Genomic DNA, 23,310 nt, shown 5'->3' on the forward strand with positions numbered 1-23,310 from the left:
CCCCGAGTTCGCTCCCGCTCAGCCCCGCGCCCGCGCCGCCCGGGGAGGGGCTGGGCCGGGTCCCTGGCTGCCCGGCCGTGGCAGGATGTTCACGTCCAAGTCCAACTCGGTGTCGCCCTCACCGTCCCTGGAGCAGGCTGACTCGGACGCCCTGGACATCAGCACCAAAGTGCAGCTCTATGGAGTGCTGTGGAAGCGGCCCTTCGGGAGGCAGTCGGCCAAGTGGTCCCGCCGGTGAGTGTGCCCCGTGCCGCGTGGCACCGGCTGGGGAGGGAGCGCAGGGCCTGAAGATCACGCCCTTCTCATTGCCTTCATCACCTCAACTGCTTCTGCCTTCCTTTGTGACCTTGGCCTCACCCCCATTTCACTCGACGCTCACCCCACCCCCCGGAAAATTTGGCTCCCAACCTGGGCTGGGGTCATCTCTGTCTGAGGGCTGTAAACTGGTTTGGAACCACTGGCCAGGGGTGATGGTGAAGTCTCTGTGGAACTGATCTAAATCAGAGTGGGGAGGCGCGCATGGATGCGGCTGAAGAGGTCTTGATTGGGTTAGAATCCCAGCTGGGTCCGCTTGGGCCAAATTCTACCACTGAGGAAGTGGCTTCTCTCCAAAGTCACCCTCCTGGACCCCCCACTGCTAATTCCCTTCTACTTCAGCTGCTCCTCCTGGCTGGGAGCAGCAGGCTTAGAGGTGGGGCTTGGTGTCCTACCTCCCACCTTCCCCATTCTGTTTACCCAAATGCAGTGGCGTTGAGTGAGCTGGGCTGCATGCAGGCCCTTGGAAAGTCTCAGGCCAGGGGAGGGAAGAAGAGCCCGGAAGGTTCTGTGCCCCCTCCTGTGGGAATGATCTTGGCAATCCCTCTAACTGTCCCTTGAAATAATTTTAAAAACCTGGCCTGAGGTTTAGGAATGCCAGTGATGCGGGCAGAGAGGAGGCTCTAACCCTGGGTGGAGAAGGAGCAGAGCTAAGGGGTTGGGCTGTTGGAAGGGGTGGCTGGGAGGGTCACAGCAACTGGAGGCCTGTCTTTCAGCACTAGCATCCCCGTTCCCATCTCAGAGGAGACTCCCCAGATGGTCAGTAGAAGCTCACTTAAAAGTAGGGTTGAAAGATGTAGGAGAAAGGGGGCACTCACAGCCCTGACCTTTCAGCTGCTTTGGGGCATTTTCTGGGCAGTTTTTACCCTCAAGCCAGTCTGGCTTCTGAGATTTGCTACAGGAATGGTCTGCAACTGAGAGCCTGATCCTGACCCTCCCTGGAGGCGTGACCCTGCCTGCAAACTAGGAGTATGTGGAGACCCCCCTCCCCCACCCACACTGATGTGCTCCTGAGCAGGAGGCCCTCAAAATTTCCCAGAACCATGGACCTCAGGGGATGTGGTGGTGGTTGGCTGTGATGTTCTATTTTAATGAATAATTTACTATTTCTACAAGACCACAGAACAAATGGAATTGCGGACAGTGTTTCATGTTTTCCATAGCTGGCTTCACAGCCGCTGTTCATTCTGCCAGGTTTCCCTCTGGGATTGGGTGGGATATAGGCTCCTTGAATTCCTCCAGGTTAAACTCATCTCAGATCCCCTAAATGGAGGTTTATGGCAGCGGAAGAGGAGCTTGTGAGAGGCTTCTAGGCTGTGCTGTCTGAGCCATACCTCCCAGGGGCAGCCTTATCTCTCCTAGGGCAGAGTTGGGGGTGGGAAGGCTGCTTGTAGGTTCAAGTGCCATCTGCAGAATGTCCCCCCACCCCGACACCTCGGCTGCTCCGGGCAGCCAACACTCTTCCACTGGACCTGGCTGCTGCCCTTGGCATTGTGTCTGGGTCTTGATATCCAAGACTTTCTTGCCAGGCGTTTTCACCTGATTGCATCCACAGTAAGTGCTAGGGGGTTTATTGGGATAAATGTGATCCCCAGCGTATGTCTTCTAGCCCCCTTCACCCACAGTTATGAGGATGTGACCTCTAATCTCACAGATAACTAGGACAGGAGGTATCAGAGGCAAAAACTCTCAGCCGAAAGTACGCTGGTGGAGCCAAGGAGTCTTGGAGAGCTTTAGCACCCCACCCCCACCCAAGAATCTCCATCAGTAGCTTCACTCAAAAACCTGTCTAATCTAAGTGTACATGCCCTGAAACACAGGTTCAAGTCAAGCCCTCCACTCCCTTTCTAAGGAGATTGTCACCTCCAGTGACAATTGGAGATTGTCGCCTCCAGCTCCAGGAATTCTGGAGCTGCCAGTGTGCAGGGCCCCCTCCCCTAAAGCTCAGAAAAGAACCACTACCCAGTGCCCCACACTAGGCCTCTGTCAGTGTTCACAGTTCTGGGAATACACACACACTTTAGCCTTGGGTCAGTGACAGCCATCCAGAGGGGGCCTGGGGGTGGGGAAGGCACGATGCTTATCTTAGCCCCCTCTTACTTCCCAGCAGAGTCCTCTGAGTCCCAGTCCCCCATTTGTGAAATGGATCTCTGGACCTCAGCTAATTAGTGGCCACAGGAAGGCTTGGGGAGGGGGCAGCTCGGGCCACTCACTGCAGAGCCTCGCCATTAGGGCGATCGATGCCCTAGCTGGGCGGCTAAGGGGAGGGGTCTGGAAAGACTCCTGAGCTGCATTAATAACCAATGGACTGGATGGGACTGGCTGCCGCTGGTTAGGTCCTAGGAAACCTCTCCTGCTCAGGGCTTGTGCCCTGCTGCCTGGGCAGCCCTGCCCTTCCTTGGGTGGGACAATGCCCTTGAGCTAAGGCATCTGTTTTTTCTCCATGGACACCAAAAGGGGAAAAGAATCAAAAACATTACTTAGCAGAGATAAGAGGATCTGGGGGAGAGGTCCAGTGGGTAAAGATGCAGTCGAGAGGCGGGTGCTATTGGCAGCTCACACCCCACAGCTCAGAGACCAGGAGGGAAGTGTGGTCTCGGGCTTGGCCCATGTGGGCCCTGTGGTGGGGCTGGTGAAAGAACAGCCAGGCGAACTGTTCCCAGGGTTTAATCCTTCCTCCAGTATTCTTGTCCCTCTCCCAGGTCCCTCTGTGCCACTCCTAGGACTGGAACCCTGACGTGGAGCCTCTTTCCTGCACTCCTTCCCCCGAGCTGTAGGGTGGCTGGTGGTCTGAGCCCAGCCCAGCAGCAGTTCCCTCTTGTGAAACATCAGGGGTCCCTTGACCAGGGACCCAAATTTCACAAGGTCCACCTGTGGCCAAGGGAGCCATGGAGATGGCGGCGCACCCCCCAAATCTCAGGCCATCACCTGCACAGGGGAGAAAGGTGATCCTACAGTTGGTGGTCACCGTGCTGCAGGGATCTGGGGCCAGGAACTTGACCTTTGACCCTGAGCACCACTTCCTAGAAGTCACTCTGCAAGACTGAGTGTCCCAAAGCACTGAGAAGAGCCTCCCGTGTCATCCCCAGCACCAGGCTCAGCCTTACACAGGCGGCACTGGGGACTGATCTTACTTTCTGGCTCTCAGAGCCTCCCCCACAGCTGACCGTGCACGAGTCCTCCCAACGCAGCTGTGGCTTCCCTGCTGGTCATGTTACAACTGGGCGTGACCTGAGACCCTCCTTTATAATCCACGGTGTTCTCCCCACTTGTTCTAGAGTGACAGCATGGGGGAGTGGGTGGTGAGGCTGCCGCTAGTAATCTCCCCAGATCTCTGTCCACCACTCGCGGCCCTCCCGAGGGAGCAGCATTGAGGTTGCTCTGAGTCCTCAGGTAAAGGCCAGGGCCACCGGCTCTGGCTCATCCAGCTGTAAAAGAAGTAACACTCGTTCATTCAGCCTTCATCAGGGTCAGCGTGACTCACCTGGACGAAGTCTGTCCAAGTTCCTGAGTTAATGGTGCAAACAAATCACACTTCTTCCTCTCCCGCCTCCCCCAGAGTTGCTTTAGAGGCCACTGATGTTCTGTTTGAAAATGTCTCATCTGCTAAGGGGCCAGGCCAAAGCAGAACACTTGAAGGCACTTGTGCCCAGGACTTGGAAAGAATAAAGCCGTTTCTATTGAGAGTAGCTTGTGGCTATGGTGGAAAGTGACCCAGGGCTTAGCAGCAGGAGCTCTGAATTCCAGTCCCAGCTCTGTCGGGGACCAGCCGCATGACCCAGATGGCGGCGTGTCCCCCCACTGGCTGGCTGTGGCTCCTCTACAAAATGGGGGTGGATTGAATTGTGGTTTTCAAATTGTGCTCCACAGATGATTCTAAACCTGCCTTGATTCCAGCATAAGAAGGTGGAGATGAGGAAGTGGGGCTTCAAAGTCCACACCCAGCATCTCTGTCCTATTATCCATTTTATATATGAAGCTTGTTTGTGCTGTACTGTGAAGAATTACTGCTAACAATTTTTTAAATACCCTTGGATTTGACAATCTGTTCATAAACTAACCTTTCAACACTCCTGCACATCACATGTGGGATTCCTGCCATCTACCATCTCAGACCTAACTCAAGAAAAGTTCATCGTCAGGAAGAGTATCCCCTGAGCATGCCCGGTCACCCAGAATGGGCCAAGGACACACTTTGGGGATCACATCATCTCTACCTTCCTTCTGCCACTTCTGAAAAGGACGCTTCTGATGAGCTGCTCTTCCTTGGCTCTCGGAGGCACCTAGTGGCAACCCCACACACTGTTCTCAGTGTTTGAGAGGGGCTCAAGGCTAGTCCTTTTCTAGAACTTTCAGTCTGGGGAAGCAGGAGCATCCTCCTTCCTGCAAAATGTAACCCATGGTTAGTTCACACCCCCACTGTCCTCTTGAGAGTGAAATAAGTTTGGCCCAAGGTCTAATCTCACATCTGAGCAAGTCTAAAACTTGCCCCAGAGTTTCTGCTAATCCTCGAGAGGCTCTAAACATGGTTCCTTGTTCACAGAGTAATTTGCTGATCCTTGTTGGCACAACCAGATGTGGGGCTCAGCTCAATCTCAGTCCCCACCCTCATCACTGCCATATATTGATAGATGCCCCAGCTTCTCACACAAGGTATTGGTAAGTCTAGCAGACTATGCCAAAGGGAAGTCTTGGCCAAGAGGAGGCATTTAAATCAAGGAAGTGCAAGCACCTTCAGGTTGTGTGTGAGCCACCTGGTGCTCCAGTCTTCCCAGCACCGCATCTGCCATCACCAGAGGTGGGAACGGGCTTGATCACACTGTCTCTTGACACTGTGGGATCCAGGATCTTATGTCTGCCTGCATCCTCTTTCCTGTGCTGTCCTATCACCCCTCCTTCCTTTCAGCCTACAGGACTTCCCCCAACTCCAAGTTTCTCTCACTTTCTCCCTAACTTGGCTTTTGCATCTCTAGATATTGATGCGGTCAGCAGAGTGGATGGGCACCTCTATAATAGACCTGCCCAACTTAGAAGATTCTTTTTGGGTCTAAGCAGCATTTTTTTTTCATACCCCGGTGCATCGGTGGAGAGGTCAGGCTTGACCATCAAGCTCCAGCCGACTCTAGCTGCAGCAATGAGAAGAGGAATAAAGGGTGGAGGCAAAGTTTAGGAAAATCCCTCCTGGGTTCCCTAGTTCATGCTGGATGGCATCCTATCACCTAGGCCAGAGTCCTGGCCCTCATGTCATCCCAGGCTGACTGTACAGCGGGGATCAGCTCCAGGAACACCATGACTCTAGGTCAGAAGTAATGAGGAGACCAGGTGTGGTGATGAGGAGGACCAGGTGCCCAGAATAACTGTATAAGCATTCGAGAAACCCTGTGGATTTTTTAAAAGATTTATTTATTCATACATACAAGAGCTGGGGTATAGGCCAGAGATGCGGGAGGTACGAGGATTCACCAGAGACAGAGTGAGGAACAGAAGCAGATTGACCAAAGTACGCTGCAGAGGGGAGCAGCAGGCAAGCCAGGAGAGGTCTGCTGCTCCATGTGGGTTGCTTCCTGGCCGGGTGGGGATCGAACTCCAGCTGCAGAGGCTGTGGATTGCTTCATAGTGTGGTGCTTAATCCCTTGTGCCATCAGGGAGACCCCAAACCCTGGCAATTTTTATCAGCAATAAGCAGTGACTATTATCACCAGCAGCTCTAATTTTCCTATCTGGCTATGGACCCCTCGGAGACACCCTCCCCTTATCTAAAACTAGTTTGACCTCATAAGGAGCGTGTGTGGGGCCCACTGGCAGCTTTCCTCATCCGCTAGGGGAGGCCATGCCCAGTACTGTTCAGCCCACGCTGCTCTGGGCCAGTTTCTCTCCTTGATCTTATCTCACCCTTTACCTGGCACCACCCCACCACTAAGCGGGTGCCCCCTGCACACACTGCCCACCCCTTTTGTGCTTATAGGACAATAATACCAGACATATTCTGATAAACTTGGACACATTATTATTTGCAGCTGCTGTTCCTGCTGTGTAGAATGCACCTCTCCCTTCTGCTTCTTCCCACATTGTTAAGCTATTCCTACTCATTTATTATAGCCCCTCTCAGTTGTCACCTCCTCTCTGAGAACTCCCTTGGCCAGACATCTAAACCCCCATCCCTCCCTGCCTGCATTCCCCCGACCCACCCTCCACCCATACCTATTTGCAGTGCCACAGAGTACTTTGGGGTTTCAAGATGCCACAGAATAAGCACCCTGGGGCTTTATAGGTATGGCAGCTCCCCCCACGTGGCAGCTGTGTGATCTAGGGCATATCACTTAACTTCTCTGTGCTCCAGTTTCGTCACCTAGCTCATGTGAGGAGTGAATGAGTTAACACACATAATGATGATACTAGAATAGTGTCTGGCATGAAGAAGGAGCCTGATGGACATTAGTTAGTTCTTAAATTATTGATTTCTACACTCTCTCTTGATTTTGATGATAAGCTCCCTGAAAGCAGGGAATAATCCAGACCCCGGCCCCAGCACGGTACCTGTCTGTACCTGGAGATTCATTAATAAGCTCTGACCTGAGCTTGCAATTTCTTTGCTGGGAGAAGCTCCAGGAAGACTACGACTCTAGGTCATAAGAGATAAGGAGGATCAGTTGTGGCGAATGAGGATGGTAAGGTGTGGTGATGAGGAGGATCAGGTATGGCGATGAGGATGGTCAGGTGTGGTGATGAGGAGGCCCAGGTGTGGTGATAAGGATGGTCAGGTGTGGTGATGAGGGGGCCCAGACATCAAGAGCAAGCAGTTGGGAACATGAACTTTGGCAGAGACGGAGCTGAGTTCCTAGTTTGCAACTTAGTATTTGCTTAATCTCTCGGTGCTTCAGTTTCCTCACAGTAAAACAAAAATAAATACCTCCATCACTCATAGTTGTCAGGAGATTTCAGTAAAGTCAATAAGACAGGAAAATGAGTGTCTTTGAATTTATAAATGGTCCTTAATCTGGAAGTGAATATACTGTTCTTAAAGACCGGAGAGAAGAGGTGGCAAGGTTGACAGAGGCCCTTTACCTCACACATTCTTTGGGCTTCACTCCAGCCCAGTGGGGCCATCAACTCCTTGTTAGGACCCTTCACCCTAAGGGTGAGGGCTGGAGACAGTGCTTCGCCCAGGACTGAAGATGGTCTAGGACAGAAGTAGACTGACTGAAATACACTGCTGAGGGGAGCAGCGGGCAAGTCAGGAGAGGCCTGCTGCGCCATGTGGGTTTCTCTCTGGCTGGCCGGGGACTGGCTGCGGATTGCTTCATAGTGTGGTGCTTAACCCCTTGAACCACAAGGGAGGCCTGAAATGTCACTTTCTTAACCACACTCTCCCCAGCCACCCTGTTTAAACCTTAAAATCTCTTCCCCAACCCCTCACTCTGTCACTTACGCTGCTTTATTTTCCTCCATGGCATTTATCAGCATCTGGTATATGGCATCTGTTACTTGTTCACTGTCTGCCTCCCCACTGCACGTATACCCACTCAAAAGTAAGCTCCACAGGGACAGGGATTTTTGTCTCCTTGTCCACATCTCTATCCACAGCACCTGTAACTGTGCCTGGCACAGTTGGGAGCTCAGCAATTATGTGTTGTATCAATAAATGAATCTACTTCCTGCAGATATTTGCATCCCCATTTTATAGGATAACATTGGGAAGGCCACTCAGCAAGTCTGAGAGCTGGCCTGAGGCTGTGGCCTGAGGGACCAGGACCACTTGATGCCAGAGCCCCTGCTCTCTCCCTTCCCATGCACGAACTCCTCGGATCCTCACAATGTCCAGGGGCAGTTGTTACCCATTCTACAGGTATAGAAACTGAGACACAGAGAGACGATATTACTTGCCCAAGCCCCTCTAACTAGGACAGGGCGGGTCTGTTTGATGCCAAAGCCTATCCTTTTAACTAATCTGAAATTCCCTTGAAATGGTGGGGGACATCTCCCTCAGTCCATGAGACTGGGGCAGGGGTGGAGGTGAGGGGCATGGCTCTGCTCTCCAGAAGCCCAGCGTCCCCTTGGGACAAGATGAGCATGCAAGTGCCAAGTGCATTCTGCCTGGACACGAGTACAGGAGGTGCTCTGAAAGGAGCAGGGCCTGGGCTGGTCACCTGGGGCAAGAAGCATTCAGCCAGATGAAGAGCAAGAGGGAACTTCATGGTCTCCTATGCAGATCAGGCTTCACGTAGGCTTGTGGGGTGCTGTGAGCTCAGCTGGAGCAGAGGCTGAAGGCAGGGGAGGAGGGAAAGCTGAGAAGGTGGGCAGGTGGTGGAAGGCCAAGAACGTCCCCACAGTTCTGCAGAGGGTGGGATTTATGTGTTCTTTCTCCACTGGGGGCAGAAAGTCCTAGAGGAAAAGTTGGCATGAACAGGATGTCACCTCTGAGGTTCTTAGGACTCCATTGAGTATTTGGCTAGGCAGACCTGAGGGCCAGTGCAAATAAAGAAAATGGGTCTGGGCCTCCCTGGTGGCGCAAGGGGTTAAGCACCACACTATGAAGCAATCCCTGGCCTCTGCAGCACGAGTTCAATCTCTGGCCAGCCAGGGAGAAACCCACATGGCGCAGCAGACCTCTCCTGTCTCACCCGCTGCTCCCCTCAGCAGTGTATTTCATCAGTCTGCCTGTTCTGTTCCCCACTCTGTCTCTGGTGAATCCTCTCACCCCCGACATCTCTGGCCTGTACCCCAGCTCTTGTATGCATAAATAAATAAATCTTTAAAAAAAAAGAAAAGAAAAGAAAATGGGTCAGCAAGAGGCTCATACCAAAACAGCTCCAGTTTCCTGGGGAAGAGCTGGCAGCTGGCAGCAGTCCCAGGGACCCTCCCAACAGCAGCTGTGGCCTCAGGAAAGATCACTTGATTGTGGAACCTTCAGAGTCACTGAGTTGTGACTGGGTTGTGATGCCCATCGGCAACTTGCAAGCTCCTCACAGGAGAGCACTTTCAGCCTATGGCGTGCTGGCCCATCCTGTGATGTTTCAGAGAACGTGCTTTCCATGTCTACCTGCTCCCACTATGGCTGATATCCAATTGCCAGTGAGAAGTCACTGACTCCAGAGTAGGGGGAGGGCCTTGGGCTGTGGGTTATCCTGAGCCCCTGAGCCAGTGGCAGCTGCCACTGTTTCCGGTGCCCCCCAATCCCATCACAACTACACCTGCATGAACTGGGGTCCTGGGAGGAAGGAGCCAGCTAGGCTGGGTGTCCCTGAAACTCAAGCTTTGGGGCCCATGGGCTCTCCTCTTGGGAGTGACTTGGTATCCCATAGTAGTCAGCTGCAATCATTAGTCCCCTAAGGATACCCAGGGCGGGTACAAGCACACCACGTGCTGGCATCAAGAACATCACCTCCATGACACTCAGAATGCACCAGGGTCACAGAAGGCTTAAGTTTGTCTTGGAAGGAGGCTGTGAGGAATCAAAGGGGGATGCAGGCATCCATGTAAGCTGCAGGCACCTCGTCAGACTGGTACCCACACCCCTTTTGACAGTCAGCCTCACGATCACTTGTCATGCCCTGTCTCAGAATCATTTTTTTTAAGATTATTTATGCATACAAGAACTGGGTGTAGGCCAGAGGTACAGGGAGTCGCAGGATGAGAGGATTTCCCGGAGACATAGTGCGGAGCAGAACAGGTGGACTGACTGAAATACACTGCTGAGGGGAGCAGCAGGTGAGACAGGAGTGGTCTGCTGCACCATGTGGGTCACCTCCCTGGCCGGGGATCGAACTCATGCCAAAGTGGCTGGTGATAGCTGATAGCACTGAGACTTAACCCCTGTGGTACCAGTGAGGCCCCCATCTCAGAATCTTGCTATCTCTCATCAGGCAAGCCCCAAGGGACTGGAGATAAATGGCCCATGGGGTTGGAGTTACTGAGGACCTTGGACACCCTCCTTGCCAAGGGTGGTGGACAGGGGGAGGGGCCAGAGCTGGAAGTCAGTTGCAGGCCTCCCACTTCAGATGCCCACTGGGCTGCCTTTGCTCAGATATGGGCTGGGAGTCGATGAGAATGAGTCTGAGCTGGTGTCCCATGGGTGCCCGTGTGTGTGCAGGGCCGAAGGGCACACTTGCTGTCCTGAGAAACCTCACTCCTTCCTTTTGGTGCCTCTCCACCCCACCCCCTCCCATAGATTTTTCATCATCAAAGAGAGCTTTCTTCTTTACTACTCTGAGAGCGAAAAAAAGAGCTTTGAAAGCAATAAATACTTCAATATACACCCTAAGGTGAGCACCTCTTCCCAGGGCCCCGGGGGAGGGGGAAAGGGAAATGAATCCCGGGAGGGTAAGGCATCATCTGTTGTCTTGCTCTGATCCAGCAGTTTGGATCCTTTGGGGGCTACAGATGCGCTATCCTCCCTCCCAGACTGGGCTCCCCGTCCTCCTGGGCCACAGAGCCTGCCACGGCCCTTTCCCTTCTGGGCATCGGTTCTGACTGCCTGCCAGCCTGGGGCCCTTGGCAGGACCCAACTTTAGCTGAGCCCTCCCAGATGCCTTGAGTGACCTGGGCTGGGTGGGTTGGGGGTTGCCTGTTCCAATTCTTTCTCAGGGTGTCATCCCTCTGGGAGGCTGCCTGGTGGAGGCCAGGGAAGAGCCCAGCATGCCCTACGCCATGAAAATCTCCCACCAGGACTTCCACGTGAGTAAAGTTGCCCCCTTAGCTTGGACTCAGCTGGGCCAGGCCAGCTTGTTTGGCTCTGCCAGGTTCCCTGTGGCCAGGGAGGGGGTGTCAGTGTCACAAAGATGCCGGGTGGGAGAGCAGAACGGGCCTGCAGAGGCTGGGAGCAGCCTCCATCCCCAGAGTGGCTTCGTCTCAGGTGCCCCTGTGGCTCCTCTTCCTGGCAGGGGAACGTCCTGCTGGCAGCCGAGTCTGAGTTTGAGCAGACCCAGTGGCTGGAGATGCTGCAGGAGTCGGGGAAGGTGTAAGTGCTCGTGGGTCCAGGAGGGGGGAAGGCATGGGCACTGGGCCTACCCTGACCGCCCTGCCTCTCTGCTGGGATCCCTGTGGGCACTGAAGAACCCCAGAGAGGTCAAGGTTGGGGAGGAAAATTTCTGGGCCTGCTTGAGGACAGGGCTGTGGGAGTTGGCTGGAGTGGGCAAGGTTTCAGAACATCTGTGAAGGGTCTCCTAAGTGAGCTTTGAGCAAAATGAACTTTACCTGTCTAGTGTCACAGCCGAATATCACTTGTCTCAAATTCTTGGGAGCAAATCCCAAGATGTAGCTGCCTCCTAACACCCCTCTCAACCTCCCTGGGCCCATAATTAAGCCTAGCACGATCAAGAGCTACTGTTTTATAAGCCAGATTCCAGAAACCTGCAGCCCACCACAGGCCATTTGCACGTAAACCCCTGTCTCAGCACCTGCCTGCTTGAGTTGGGTTGTGCTTTTTAGTGTGACAAAGAATACAGTGTGTGCCCCGTGCCAGGCTTGCACCAGGTGGTGTAGATAGGAGCCAGGAAGCAATCTTCCCTGCTCCCAAAGTGCTGTTGGCCCAGCCCACGGTGGCCCACTTTGCAACCTGGGCCCACCTCCAGGTACTGTAACTGATCGATGCTGGTGGCAAGCCCAGAGCCCAGGGCCCAGGGCGGAGTGGATCCGAGCTCAGATTCTAGAGAAAGGATGGGCGAGTACAAAATATGCGCACTTTCTCCTCTCAGCTTCTGTTTGAATGATTTTGTGTTTCTTCCTCTTCTCTCCTCTGATCCATCTGCCCTCCCTCCCCAGGACTTGGAAGAACGCCCAGCTGGGAGAAGCCATGATCAAAAGCCTGGAGGCCCAGGGCCTGCAGTTGGCCAAGGAGAAGCAGGAGTATTTAGGTTGGCTGGAGGGAAGAACTGGAGGCTGAGGCTCCCTAATGGTAGCAATCAGGGCCAGGGGCTACAGTCAGGGGCGTGTCTTGGGGGTGGTGGGGGAGTTTGGCAAGCTAGCCAGAGATGAGCTTAGAGCTTGGAGCTTGCTTTATGGCAAAATAAATGTCCTTTTGGCCCACATGACAGGAGGCCGAAGAGCCTGGTGGTTAGGAACCTTGACTCCAGACCCAGCTCTGCCATTTATCTGTCAGTGTCCATAGTCAGAGTGGTCTCTCTAAGCTTTAATTTCCTCATCCTTGAAATGGAAACAAAGGCTTTTAAAAGGTGGCATGGGGTCAAGTGAAATGGGGAAAAGCCTGTAAGCATTTGTGGCAGGCTCCCAGGAAGGGCCCTTAAGTGGAGTTCATGGATTTGCCCCACTGCCACCCCCAGCCCACTTTAAACCTGACTGCAGGCCTCCAGGCCCCTGTGCACCTGGCTGGCTTTTAAGCATGCTCGTGCTGAGTCTGGGACCTTTGCCTGGGACCTTCTCTGCCATTTCCTTAGGTCCTTGGGGCCCCAGGTTCCCCTCTGTCTGCTCCCCAGGCTCTGGCCTCCCCCACCAACCAAACACTAGTGCAGAGGTTAACAGTGACCCAGGGGTGCAGAGACCCACCGAGCTCCAAGGATGAGGCCTCCATTGCCTTGCGAATGCAAAGTACAGGAGCAGCAATGGACAGTCGGTGACAGCTCTGCCAGCATCCAGCTGCTGCCCCCAGGAGCTGGTCCCACCCTCTGGGTGGTCTTGGCTTGTCAGTACCACCCTCTTCCATGGGGAACGCTGGGGGTGGCAGAGGCACTGTAGACACCAAAGCCCCTGCACCGGATCTGGAGTGAGCTTTCTGTGACTGAGTGTCCTCCCTTTGGCAGACAAACTGATGGAAGAAACCGAAGAACTCTGCCTGCAGAGGGAGCAGAGAGAGGTGGGTGCACATGGAGGCTGCTCAGAATTGCTGCCCCTCCATTCTGTGGGTCCCTAAATGCCAAGGTGTGCTGGTTTATGTTTCTGGCACTAGGGGATGATGGAGGAGAGCTGGGCTCCCAGAGAACTTGCTGAGAAATCAAACGGGCACAGTGATGAGCTGCTAGTGCTTGAGACAGACTTGCTATAGCTTCCTGGCAAAAAATGTGTTTCTCCTTGCCAGTGCCCAGGGGACAAAGGTAAAAAGGGTCAGTAATCACCTTTTAGAAAAGAGCCATTGAAAAATTTTATAAGCTGTGTCAGTAGGTAATGCACCGCCCGTCACTGGCGATGTTTGCAGGAGGCTGTGATGGCCTCTACTGTCCAGGGGGCTCCTGGCACTGTGAGGGTGATTGTGTTGGATGATCTCAATGGTCCCCTCTAAATGTCAGCAATGCAAGTTCTGACCATGCTCAACACAGGCAGCCTGTGGAGCAAAGGAGACCCTTGTTTCAGGGTGGGGAGCCCCTAAATTCCTCTTCATTTGGGATCTCTGTGCAGTATTGGGCCTTGGATTTTCTAAGGAGTCATCATCCCCCCTGAGGGTGAGGGTAGTGGCCATGGGCTCCAGAGCCCAGGTTGGGGTGGCTGGGAAGAGTCAGGGTTAGCAAGAGGTAAGTCAGAAAGGCAGGCACTGGGCCAAGGCTGCTCACACCGGCCCTGTGACTTGCTTGGGAGAGGACAAGAAAAAGGAGGCAGGCAGGCTCTGGAGCCAGGCTGCATGGGTTTGTGTTTTACCTTGCGCACTTCTAGCTGTGTGACCTTGGGCAGGTTACTTAACTCTCTGAACATTCATGTTCTCATATGAGAACTGGAGATCATAATAGAACCCATCTTATTAAGGGGCTATGAAACTTGAGTGAGGTGTCACTCATAAAGTGCTTGGCACAGAGCATGGGCTTAGTGAATGTATGTTTTTGTTAGTATTACAATCATGTTATTAATAATCGACCCATGTGGCACATGGACTGCCTGAAGCTGGAAGTTCTAGACTATATTTCCAGAGGAGCCTGCAGAGGGAGAGCCCCGATTTAGTCCCTTCCCTTTGCCTGCCTCCTTTTTCTTGTCCTCTCCCAGGCAAGTCACAGGGCCGGTGTGAGCAGCCTTGGCCCAGTGCCTGCCTTTCTGACTTACCTCTTGCTAACCCTGACTCTTCCCAGCCACCCCAACCTGGGCTCTGAATCAGGCCTAACAGCCAAGAAGCACAGTGTCTCTTTTCACCCCAAACTTCCCCAGGGTGAGTGCTTGATAAATGTTCATGGAAAGACTCAATGAATGGACATGTTTGACTCTGTCACTTTATATTCCACCTGATTGTAATCCAGTAGGACAATCTAGCCACATTTTTCCTCTTCCAAAATTTTGTCAGCAATTCTTGCCCATTTATTCTTCCAGCTGAACCTCAGAATCATTTTGTCAATTACCATAAACAAGACAAAACAAACAGACCAAAAACATGAATTGTTTCCATTTTCACTTACACATGTGGTGCCACAAAGGGAATCAGTCTATAAATTAACATGGAAAATTGTGAGTCAACAACTAGGCAGAACACAGCCCCGAGGATATGACAAGGGAATTGTCGTGTTAACAAACACAAATCCAAGACCTGTTGAGGGTTTGGATGCGGACTGTGAAGACTGGCATCGTGGCAGCCCTGAGCCTTCACTGTCCAGCAGTGTAGGGGCCACGTCTCCAACTCTCATGTAGGTCCCGCATGTGAGTTTTGGCATTTCCTTCCTACAGTTCTATACATTTTAAGAAGGGAGACTTTTGGGTGGGTTGTCAGCAACTTAAAAACAGGTAGGGGAGAGGATGGAGTGACAGACACAGATACTGGCAGGGAGAGATGGACTTATCCATCAGAGAGGCTAAATCTGGGGCAGCAGTGAGTTGGAGGAAAATTTAGACACTCTATCTAGGTCTTTAGCCAGGAAATGAGGCCAGCGGAGGCCGCCACACGCCGGCCTTCCTTAAAGCCACAGCATGTTGGAGGAGGGAGGCAGGTCAGCTGTGGACCCTGGTTTTTGGGTACCAAAAGTGAGTGAGTTTCACTTTGGTCAAGCTGCTGCCCATGGTGAGGACTGCTCTGGGTGGGCAGGAGGGGCACTGTGGCCGTGCAGAATGCCAAGAGGAGTCTGAGAACACCAGGGAGCAGCGCTGTGGCCATCACTGATTTCCAACTGTGCCCATTGATGGGGATGGGAAAGAGCAGCAATCTGGGTAAGAAGTTTAGGCATGGGACCTTCCTGGTGGGCTAGGGGTTAAGTCTCAGTGCTATCACCCCCACGACCTGAGTTCGATCCCCGGCCAGGTGGCTGACCCACACAGCACAACAGACCTCTCCTCTCTTGTCTGCTGCTCCCCTCAGCTGTGTATTTCAGTCAATCTGCCTGTTCTGCTCCCCACTCTGTCTCTGGTGAATCCTCTCACCCCTGCACCCAGTTCTTCTATGCAAAAATAAATAAATAAATAAAATTTTAAAAGTTTAGGCTTGGTGGTCGTGGGGTTTAGGATCAAACTCTTCCCTCTCCTTCAGCTAAAACAGCTTTTCTGTATTTCCTCAATGGCACCTTCTCCCCATCAGCAGCCACAGTCCCAGGAGGGGTTCCCATTATTCTTGAGAACAAATCTCCTGGGTGGAAAGTCAGAGTATAATTTTGGGCTAGAAAATAAGAAAGAGGGTGGGTCTAGCTATAATATCCCCTGACCCAGTGTAAAATGTGGAGAAACAAAGTGGCATTACTTTGGATTCCAGCTACCTCCCCCCCAACACCACCTGCCATTGAACCCCAGGAAAACAGGACCCCTGGAAGGTGCATACTTGCTGGGGAAACGTTTATGCTCACTGCTGTTCCTGAAGAGACGGGCTGTCCGTGGGCCAGCTCGGGGTTCCTGGCTCTCTCCCTGCTCCTCAGGGGCTGAGTGTTAGGAAGTAGCCGACTGTGCAGGTGCTTCCCGGATGCCGGGAGAAAGTCTTGATTTCTAGATTTTGGGTTGGAAGTGGCTTTTCATTGCTACTTCTTCTTCTTCTTCTTCTTTTTATTCAAGAGCAGGTTTATTAGGGAAAGGGACAGAAAAGTAAAGTACTCTTGCATAGACATAAGCAGGCAGGAAGAACTGCCCCGAGAGGAACAGGTTTGCTGAGAGAGGCCTGCATGATTACAGGTGGGCGGCCTTGAGGAGAGCTGCCTCTGCTGAGGGAGGTCAGTGAAGAAAGCCGGGCATGGTACAGGTCAAGGGCAGGCAGGGAGGCTGCTGCCCTGCGGAGGAGAGAGCTGGTGAAAGGAAACACCTGCATAGTAACAGGTGGGCAGAGACTGCTGCCTTCATTGCCACTTCTAACCAAGGTTGCTTCAGGGATCTTTCATGGAAATACACATCCACATTTGCCTCCAGAGCTTAAGGGCCAGCAACATGCCTTAGGGTGTAAGTGACTAAAATTGCCCCTTGGAGACGACCCGCCTTTTGCTTGCTAAATGTATCTCAAATGGGCCAGCTCACCACAGATTTTGGTTCTGTAGAGTCTGTGTCATTGAGTGGGCCAGGGCTCCTCAGGACTTGATTCAGGTTGGGTCTGGCATGTACTCCAGACTGTGCTGAATCCTGGAGGGGTCCCCAAGTTAAGGTGGGGGTTCCTGACCTCAGGGCCTTTTGTTGCCCTTGACTTTTCCTCTCTGATTCTCTTCAGGAGCTTGAACGCCTTAACCAGGTGCTGGAGGCCGAGAAGCAGCAGTTTGAGGAGGTGGTGCAGGAGCTGAGAATGGAACAGGAGCAGATCAAGAGGTGGTGATGGCGTCTTGGGAGGGGAGCGGGAAGAAAGTTAGGTTAGAACATTCCCTGTGGGTTCTCAGGTCTGGGGACTCCTCCACCCAGAAGTGCTAGTGGGCAGAATGAGAGACACCCTAACTCCCAAATCTGCACACTCTACATAGTTTCTGCCACCTGCCACATAAACACAAAACATACTCTTAGTGTGTAAGACCATCAGTAGAAAAGAACTTTAGTAGAATTAGAGTGCATTAGAGAGAAGAAAAGAAAGCATATGGTTTCCCAATGAAGCATCCGAAGTTACACATCCTCTTGTGGGTAAATGCCCAGGGCTGGCCCAAAGCAGGGCCAGTGAGACCTGAAAGCTTAGTTATAAGTCTAAGGCATCTTCTGGTGGGACTCATAGGAAAAGAGGCAGAAGGGGCCGGGCAAGTCTGGAAGGAAAGGAGCAAAATCAAAATATACAAATCAAGATAAAGACTGCCATTGTCAGCGTCCCTATCGGTCTCTCACTCACATCTCTTTGAAGTGTCTCCTTCCATGTTCCCCAAGCCCCTGATACAAGTCCAAGGCCGAGAAGCAGGTGTACCTTCTTCACATGCCTCTTTGTTGCACGCGCCTCTTCCAGGTCTTCTCCTTTCTCCTCTCCCAAGTCCGTCTGGTCTTCTCTAGCTTCTCCTAGCTGCTCAGCTCCACCCTTCCTTAGGTGAGGTGGGACACCTGGAACCTCCCTTTCTGTGGGGATTAGACTGTTACAGAAGGAACTGTGGAATCACACAATCAGGCCACTTCTGCTCACTGCAGCGTGAGGTATGGGCAGCTATAGGCATCTCCCCACCAGTTGCCACCCCCACCCCACCCCGCTGCCTCCACCAAGCCTTCCTTACCAGGGCAGACAGGACCAAGCTGGAGGTGCCTTTGGCCAAGACCCCCAACATTCCCAGACTTTTCCACCTAGTTCTTTCACATTCTAGCTAATGGTGTCCCTTAGGATCTTTAGTCCCATGTATGGAATCTCTAGCAGACAGGATCCAAAAATCTGCGTGTGCACAGCCTCTCCTGGAATTTGGAAACTATGCTCTGGGTGGTGACCATCATCCTCTTCATCATCACCATTGTCACCATTGCAGCTGCTCATGAGTGATAACCCGGAAAGATTTTTCTTGCAACAACCTCATACATAGAAATAGTAGACTTTCATTGTGTGGAGGAAGGAGGGCAGAGGATCTTACCAAGTACGTAGCCAGAACCAGACACTGCCAGGCAGTGAATAAAAGGCCTTTCCTTTGAGGATCTTATAATCTGTTTGGAAAAACCAAACTCACAGCCAGGAAAAATTAACAAAATCACATATAACCAGGTGCTGGGAGACATAGTACAGGCCCCTATGTTTCAGAAATTAAGACATCTATGTGATTCTTTGGTTAGCTGAGCCAGGCCTTGAAGGATGGGTAGGATTTGGAAAATTGGGCAGAAGAAAGGGCAGCCGAAGCAGGAAGAGGGGCAGTCAGGCATAAAGGCCTGAGGTTGTTAAGACTTATAAAGAAGGCAGCAAGGAGTCTGTCACCCCAAAGAAGGGCCTCGGCAATAGCCCAGGTATGAATATGTGTGCATTCTAGCAGGGGCTGTCCAGGGAAGGTGGGGTGAAGCCAGACTCCTTTGTTACTCCAGTGCTTTTCTCATCTGTGGGATGGCCCTGGTTTATCCCGACTGACAGAAGCATGGGTACCTGGAACAAGAGACTTTAACCCTGCTTGGCCAGGATCTCCTTCTGGCCCTAGGCCCCCACAGCTGCTGTCAGGACCCAGCCAGGCAAAGGGCCGGGTCTTCCGATGACTCTGAGTCCAGAGGTAAAGTGGAAGGGTTTCTGCGTATGGAGGGGATTAGGAAGGGTGGACACTGCCATACCAGCCCTCTGTCCGTGCAGGGAGCTAGAACTAACGGCAAGATGCCTCAAGGGTGTGGAGCAAGAGAAAAAGGAGCTGAGGCACCTCACCGAGTCCTTGCAGCAGACACTGGAGGTGAGGGGCTTCTGGAGGGTGAGTTGGCTGGGACGTGGGCTTGTGGTCGGGCCATGTGATAATTTTTCCAACAATGTTTCCCCAGAGGTTATCAGTAAGCAGGATGGGGCATGGAGGGGTGCTACCTAAAGGGTCTCCTCTCTGTGGACTGCTGAGAACTCCAGCCAGCACCTGAGGCCCAAAGCTAGACCCAGAAGGACAAATTCAAGTGTGTCCTTGTGGTGACCGGGGCCTCCGGAAATCTACTCTTTTCAGTGCTTATATTTTTATACCAGATGGAGGATGGATGAAGGTGGGCCGTGGGGCCACCCACCACTTCCTTCTTGTGGCTCAACTCTTAGTTGCTCCTGAATGTAGTTGCACATGAAGGGAAATCAGCTGCCAGGTCACCTCCATTTGATACCACGGAAACTGTGAGGAGGAGGAGGAGGTGGCATGTGTCGAGGACAAGGTTCCAGCTCCTTAGCATGGCGTGCAAGTGCCTACTCTGGGCCCAGCCTCTCCTCCCCTCCTGTCCACTCAACCTCAGCTGCCCCTCTGCACCCCACATAAAGATGGCCCCCTACTCCAAGCCACTGAGCTCGCACGCCCTGTGGGAGCCAAATGCTTCCATGCTCCATACCGGTGCCCAGGCTGGGCCTTCTGCACAGAATGTCCTTCTGTCTCCCATCTGCCTAGCGAACTCACTCATCCTCCTAAGACTCAGCTCACGCGTCGCCTGGCCAAACCTCCCTGGCTGTTCTCAGCAGGTGTTTGCTCTGGGCTCTCCCGGCACCTGTCATGTCACACGAGGTTGTGTTTTCCAAACTGTGAACCTCACTAGGCCTTGCCAAGTTCTCTCCAAGCCCAGCACCTAGGGCAAGCCTGGCACCTCATGGAGGATCTGTAATGTTCACTGGATTCACAAATTGCCCTGCAGACTATGAGGGGTTCTATCCTCTCTCCCCTGACTGGGGCTGGGCTTGTACCTTTATTATGTTTCCCATTTTCACGTCATGGAAGGTGGTTCTCATGGGGAGTTTCAATTCTAGAATTTCTGTGTAGCGCCAGATTCTACTCTGCTAAGTGGGGAGAACATCTAAATCTTGGGCTGGTTCCTGAAGGGCTTTTCACATACAAGCCCCCCGTACTCCCTGCCTCACCCCTGGAGGAACTAGGACCTCAGAAGGCCCTGGTGCTGGTGGGCCCTGAGCCACCTTTGCAGGATGACACTCTGGATCCTCCCCAACTCCCTCGATGGAGGAGTAAGCTTGCCTCACTGTGAGATCCTGGTTGGCCTTTTACTTCAAGGGAATAATGAAGACTTTTCTGGGGTCCCTACTCAAGAATTGAGAGAAGGGAGCTTCACTCCCTGGAATTTAAAGGCACGTGAGGGCATCCAGGCTACAGAACCTAAATTAGGCTCTTTCTCTGCTTCCCTTCCTCCTTCCCTCCATGCTAGGAACTCTCCATAGAGAAGAAGAAAACCCTGGAAATGCTGGAGGAGAATGAGAACCAGCTGCAGACACTGGCCAATCAGAGTGAGCAGCCCCCTCCCAGCGGCGGTCTCCATAGCAACCTCAGGCAAATTGAGGAGAAGATGCAACAACTCTTGGAGGAGAAGCTCTTGGCAGAGAAGCGGTAGGGGTCCCAGGACCCCAGAGTCCATGATCGCCACGATAGGTTTGGGGGTTGCTAACTTCCCTAGAACAGGACACGTGGACTCCTGGGTTCTACTTGATATTGACCAGACAGGTCATTCACTTTCTTTTGCCTAGGACTCAATTTCCCTGCCAGGCAAATGGGAAGAGAAACTTCACTACCCACAGTTGATGTGACAGCTCTGTGGACACACAGCCATTGGGTCCATATAACGATGTAGGTGCAGCCTGGTGGGTCCTCGTAGCCCCCTTTTTCTTTTAAACAGATGTTAGCCTTGGAGAGGCTAACAGAGGAGGCCAGACCTAGCGCCAGGACTCCAGTCTTCTGATTCCACGCCCCCTCGCCGACCACATCACCCCTCACGTCACCTGGGTGACAGGACCCGGAGTATTCTGGGGTTCATGAAGCCTGGGTCTCGGGGTTTCTCCATGCAGGTCTCTATGAGGGGCTGCCCCCCTATAGTAGGCCCCCTTTGTCATGCGGGCACTGAGCAGCTGCCTCCTCTGCCCTCGCAGGATGAAGGAGAATGAGGCGCGCTCACGGGCTCTGGAGGAGGAGCGGGAGTTCTACTCCACCCAGTCCCAGGCGCTGCAGAACTCGCTGCAGGAACTGACGGCAGAGAAGCAGCAGGCTGAGCGGGAGCTCAAGGTGCTGGCCTGGCCCACTAGGAGCAGCACGTTCTAAGGGCCCTCCGGTCACAGTTAACTCCCTCACATCCCTGTCCTTTACCAGGCAGCTCCCTGAATTATTCTGTTGATCTGACCAGCCGGGTGTAGATGTGGGAGCCACCATGGGGGACGAAGCAGTGAGCCTGCGCTTGGGTGGAGCCTCCTAGGTAGACACCTGCTGGGTGCAGGGCCCAAGTCCAGGCCAGCTGGTCAGGGGCGTGAGATGTGAGCTGAATAGGGTCACTTGCATCCGAGTCCAGAGGGAAGAGTGCCCGCCCGAGCCAGGGACGCTCAGGCCGGGCTTCCAGGGAGGATGCCAACGGCTCCTAGGACCCCTCCCTCTCCGCTGTCCCCTCAGGCTGAGGTGAAGGTCCGCATGGATTTGGAGAAGCGCCTCCGGGAGGCAGAGGGGGCCCTGCGGAGCCTGGAACAAGGGCTCAACTCCAAGGTGCGGAACAAGGAGAAGGAGGACAGGATGCGTGCTGACGTGAGCCACCTGAAAAGTAAGCCCTGCCCTCCGGTGCCCGGACCCTCAGCCCCGGACACCCCAGCAGGGAGCAGGGCCTGCTGAGCTTAGGTGACATGTAGATTGATGGAGTTTCTTCTCCAGACTCCCGCCTGCAGGCATCTCCTTGGCTGTTGGGTCTGGGGTGGAAGTAGGGGGCACAGTTCTGACCCCTTCATCGGGTGGCTCCCATCTACCAAGGTTTGGGGTCAACATATTTCCCGCTCAGCCTCAGCACCCTTGGAGGTGTGGGGTGGGGCAGGAGGGAAGGGTGCAGCTGAACTGCGGCCGCAGGGTTCTTTGAGGAGTGCATCCGGAACGCGGAGCTGGAGGCCAAGATGCCGGTCATCATGAAGAACTCCGTGTACATCCACAAGGCGGCCACTCGCCGCATCAAGAGCTGCCGCTTCCACCGGCGCCGGTCCAGCACCTCCTGGAACGACAGTGAGTGTGGCTGCTGCCTGCCTGGTGGGGTGGGGTGGGCTGGGGTGGCCCCCGGCTGTGGGGGACAAGGCAGGAAGAGGCCGCAGAAGGAGCCCGAAGGGCTGGCCCAGCTCTGAGACTGGATGTTGTGACCTTGACTCTGATTCCACTGACCTTGGGCAGACAGGTGACTTCTGAGAGCAGCTGGGGAAGTTGAGTGGCATGTAGGATTGGGAGTGAGGGAGGCAGGCTGGGCGTGGGGCAGGGCCAAGCCTTGGAGGAAGGAGAGCTGCTCACAGGCCTTCCGGGCTGCTGTCTCCCCAGTGAAGCCTACTGTCTCCCCAGTGAAGCCATCCCAGTCCTTTATGACCTCCCAGCTGGAAGCCAACAACATGGAGGAACTGAAAGAGGTGGCCAAGCGGCTCAGCCGAGACCAGCGCTTCCGGGAGTCCATCTACCACATCATGGCGACCCAGCCTGGGGCTGCCTCTGCACTTCCCCGGGGTGGAAAGTGATGGGTGCTCTCCCCTGCCTCCCAGTGTTTCCTGGTGCTCCCCGCCCCACAGGGCAGCAGGGGGAGGCCTGACTGTACCTGGCTCCCCTCTGCTCTCCTCTGGGTCAGAGTTCCACCTGGAGGCCAGCCTCACCCTCAAAGGACATGGACCCCACCTCTCGCCCCCACCCAGGCCCTTACTTGGGGTCTGCACCAGGTCCCTGCAAGCCCAACTGGGTGCTGCCTGGTTGTTATGGTGGGTGAGGTGAGGAAGGGGCCTGGTTGTAAAGACATTTTTTTGGCTGGGGAGTGAGTGGGCAGGGCCCACAGCCTCTCTCATGCCCACGATACCTCTCTGTGACTCTGCCACATGCCCCTTGTGTAGAAAGGCCTCCCTTGCTTCTCCAGGACTAACCCTCTCATTGCTTCTGAGTCACAGACATCCCTCAGTGAAGACACTGCTGCCCCATTGTGGGGTGGGGAAGATCAGGATCTAGCCCAGCAGCTTGTTTGCATGGCGCACCGCACTCCACTCGCTATGCCAGCGCCTTTCCTGGGGTTGGTTGGTTCCTGGCTGTGGGACTACCTGTCATTCATTGCTCACTCCCCTCCTCAGGTGAGCCCAAC

At 53.7% G+C, this 23,310-nt stretch overlaps 1 protein-coding gene across 1 annotated transcript; it reads left to right on the forward strand.

Annotated features, from left to right (window-relative positions):
• Nucleotides 1-85: 85 nt before the first annotated feature.
• PLEKHD1 (pleckstrin homology and coiled-coil domain containing D1) lies at nt 86-22,705 on the forward strand (the record flags this gene model as incomplete). Its single annotated transcript, XM_084239785.1, has 13 exons — nt 86-234; nt 10,484-10,577; nt 10,900-10,989; nt 11,196-11,272; nt 12,076-12,167; nt 13,071-13,123; nt 16,853-16,947; nt 18,860-18,953; nt 20,395-20,573; nt 21,110-21,242; nt 21,621-21,765; nt 22,062-22,211; nt 22,536-22,705. 13 exons carry the CDS (start codon nt 86-88, stop codon nt 22,703-22,705), a joined length of 1,521 nt encoding a protein of 506 aa, XP_084095911.1.
• Nucleotides 22,706-23,310: the final 605 nt, after the last annotated feature.

Source organism: Talpa europaea (assembly GCF_964194135.1).
Source record: "Talpa europaea genome assembly, chromosome: 8".
In the NCBI taxonomy this organism is placed as follows: Eukaryota; Metazoa; Chordata; class Mammalia; order Eulipotyphla; family Talpidae; genus Talpa; species Talpa europaea.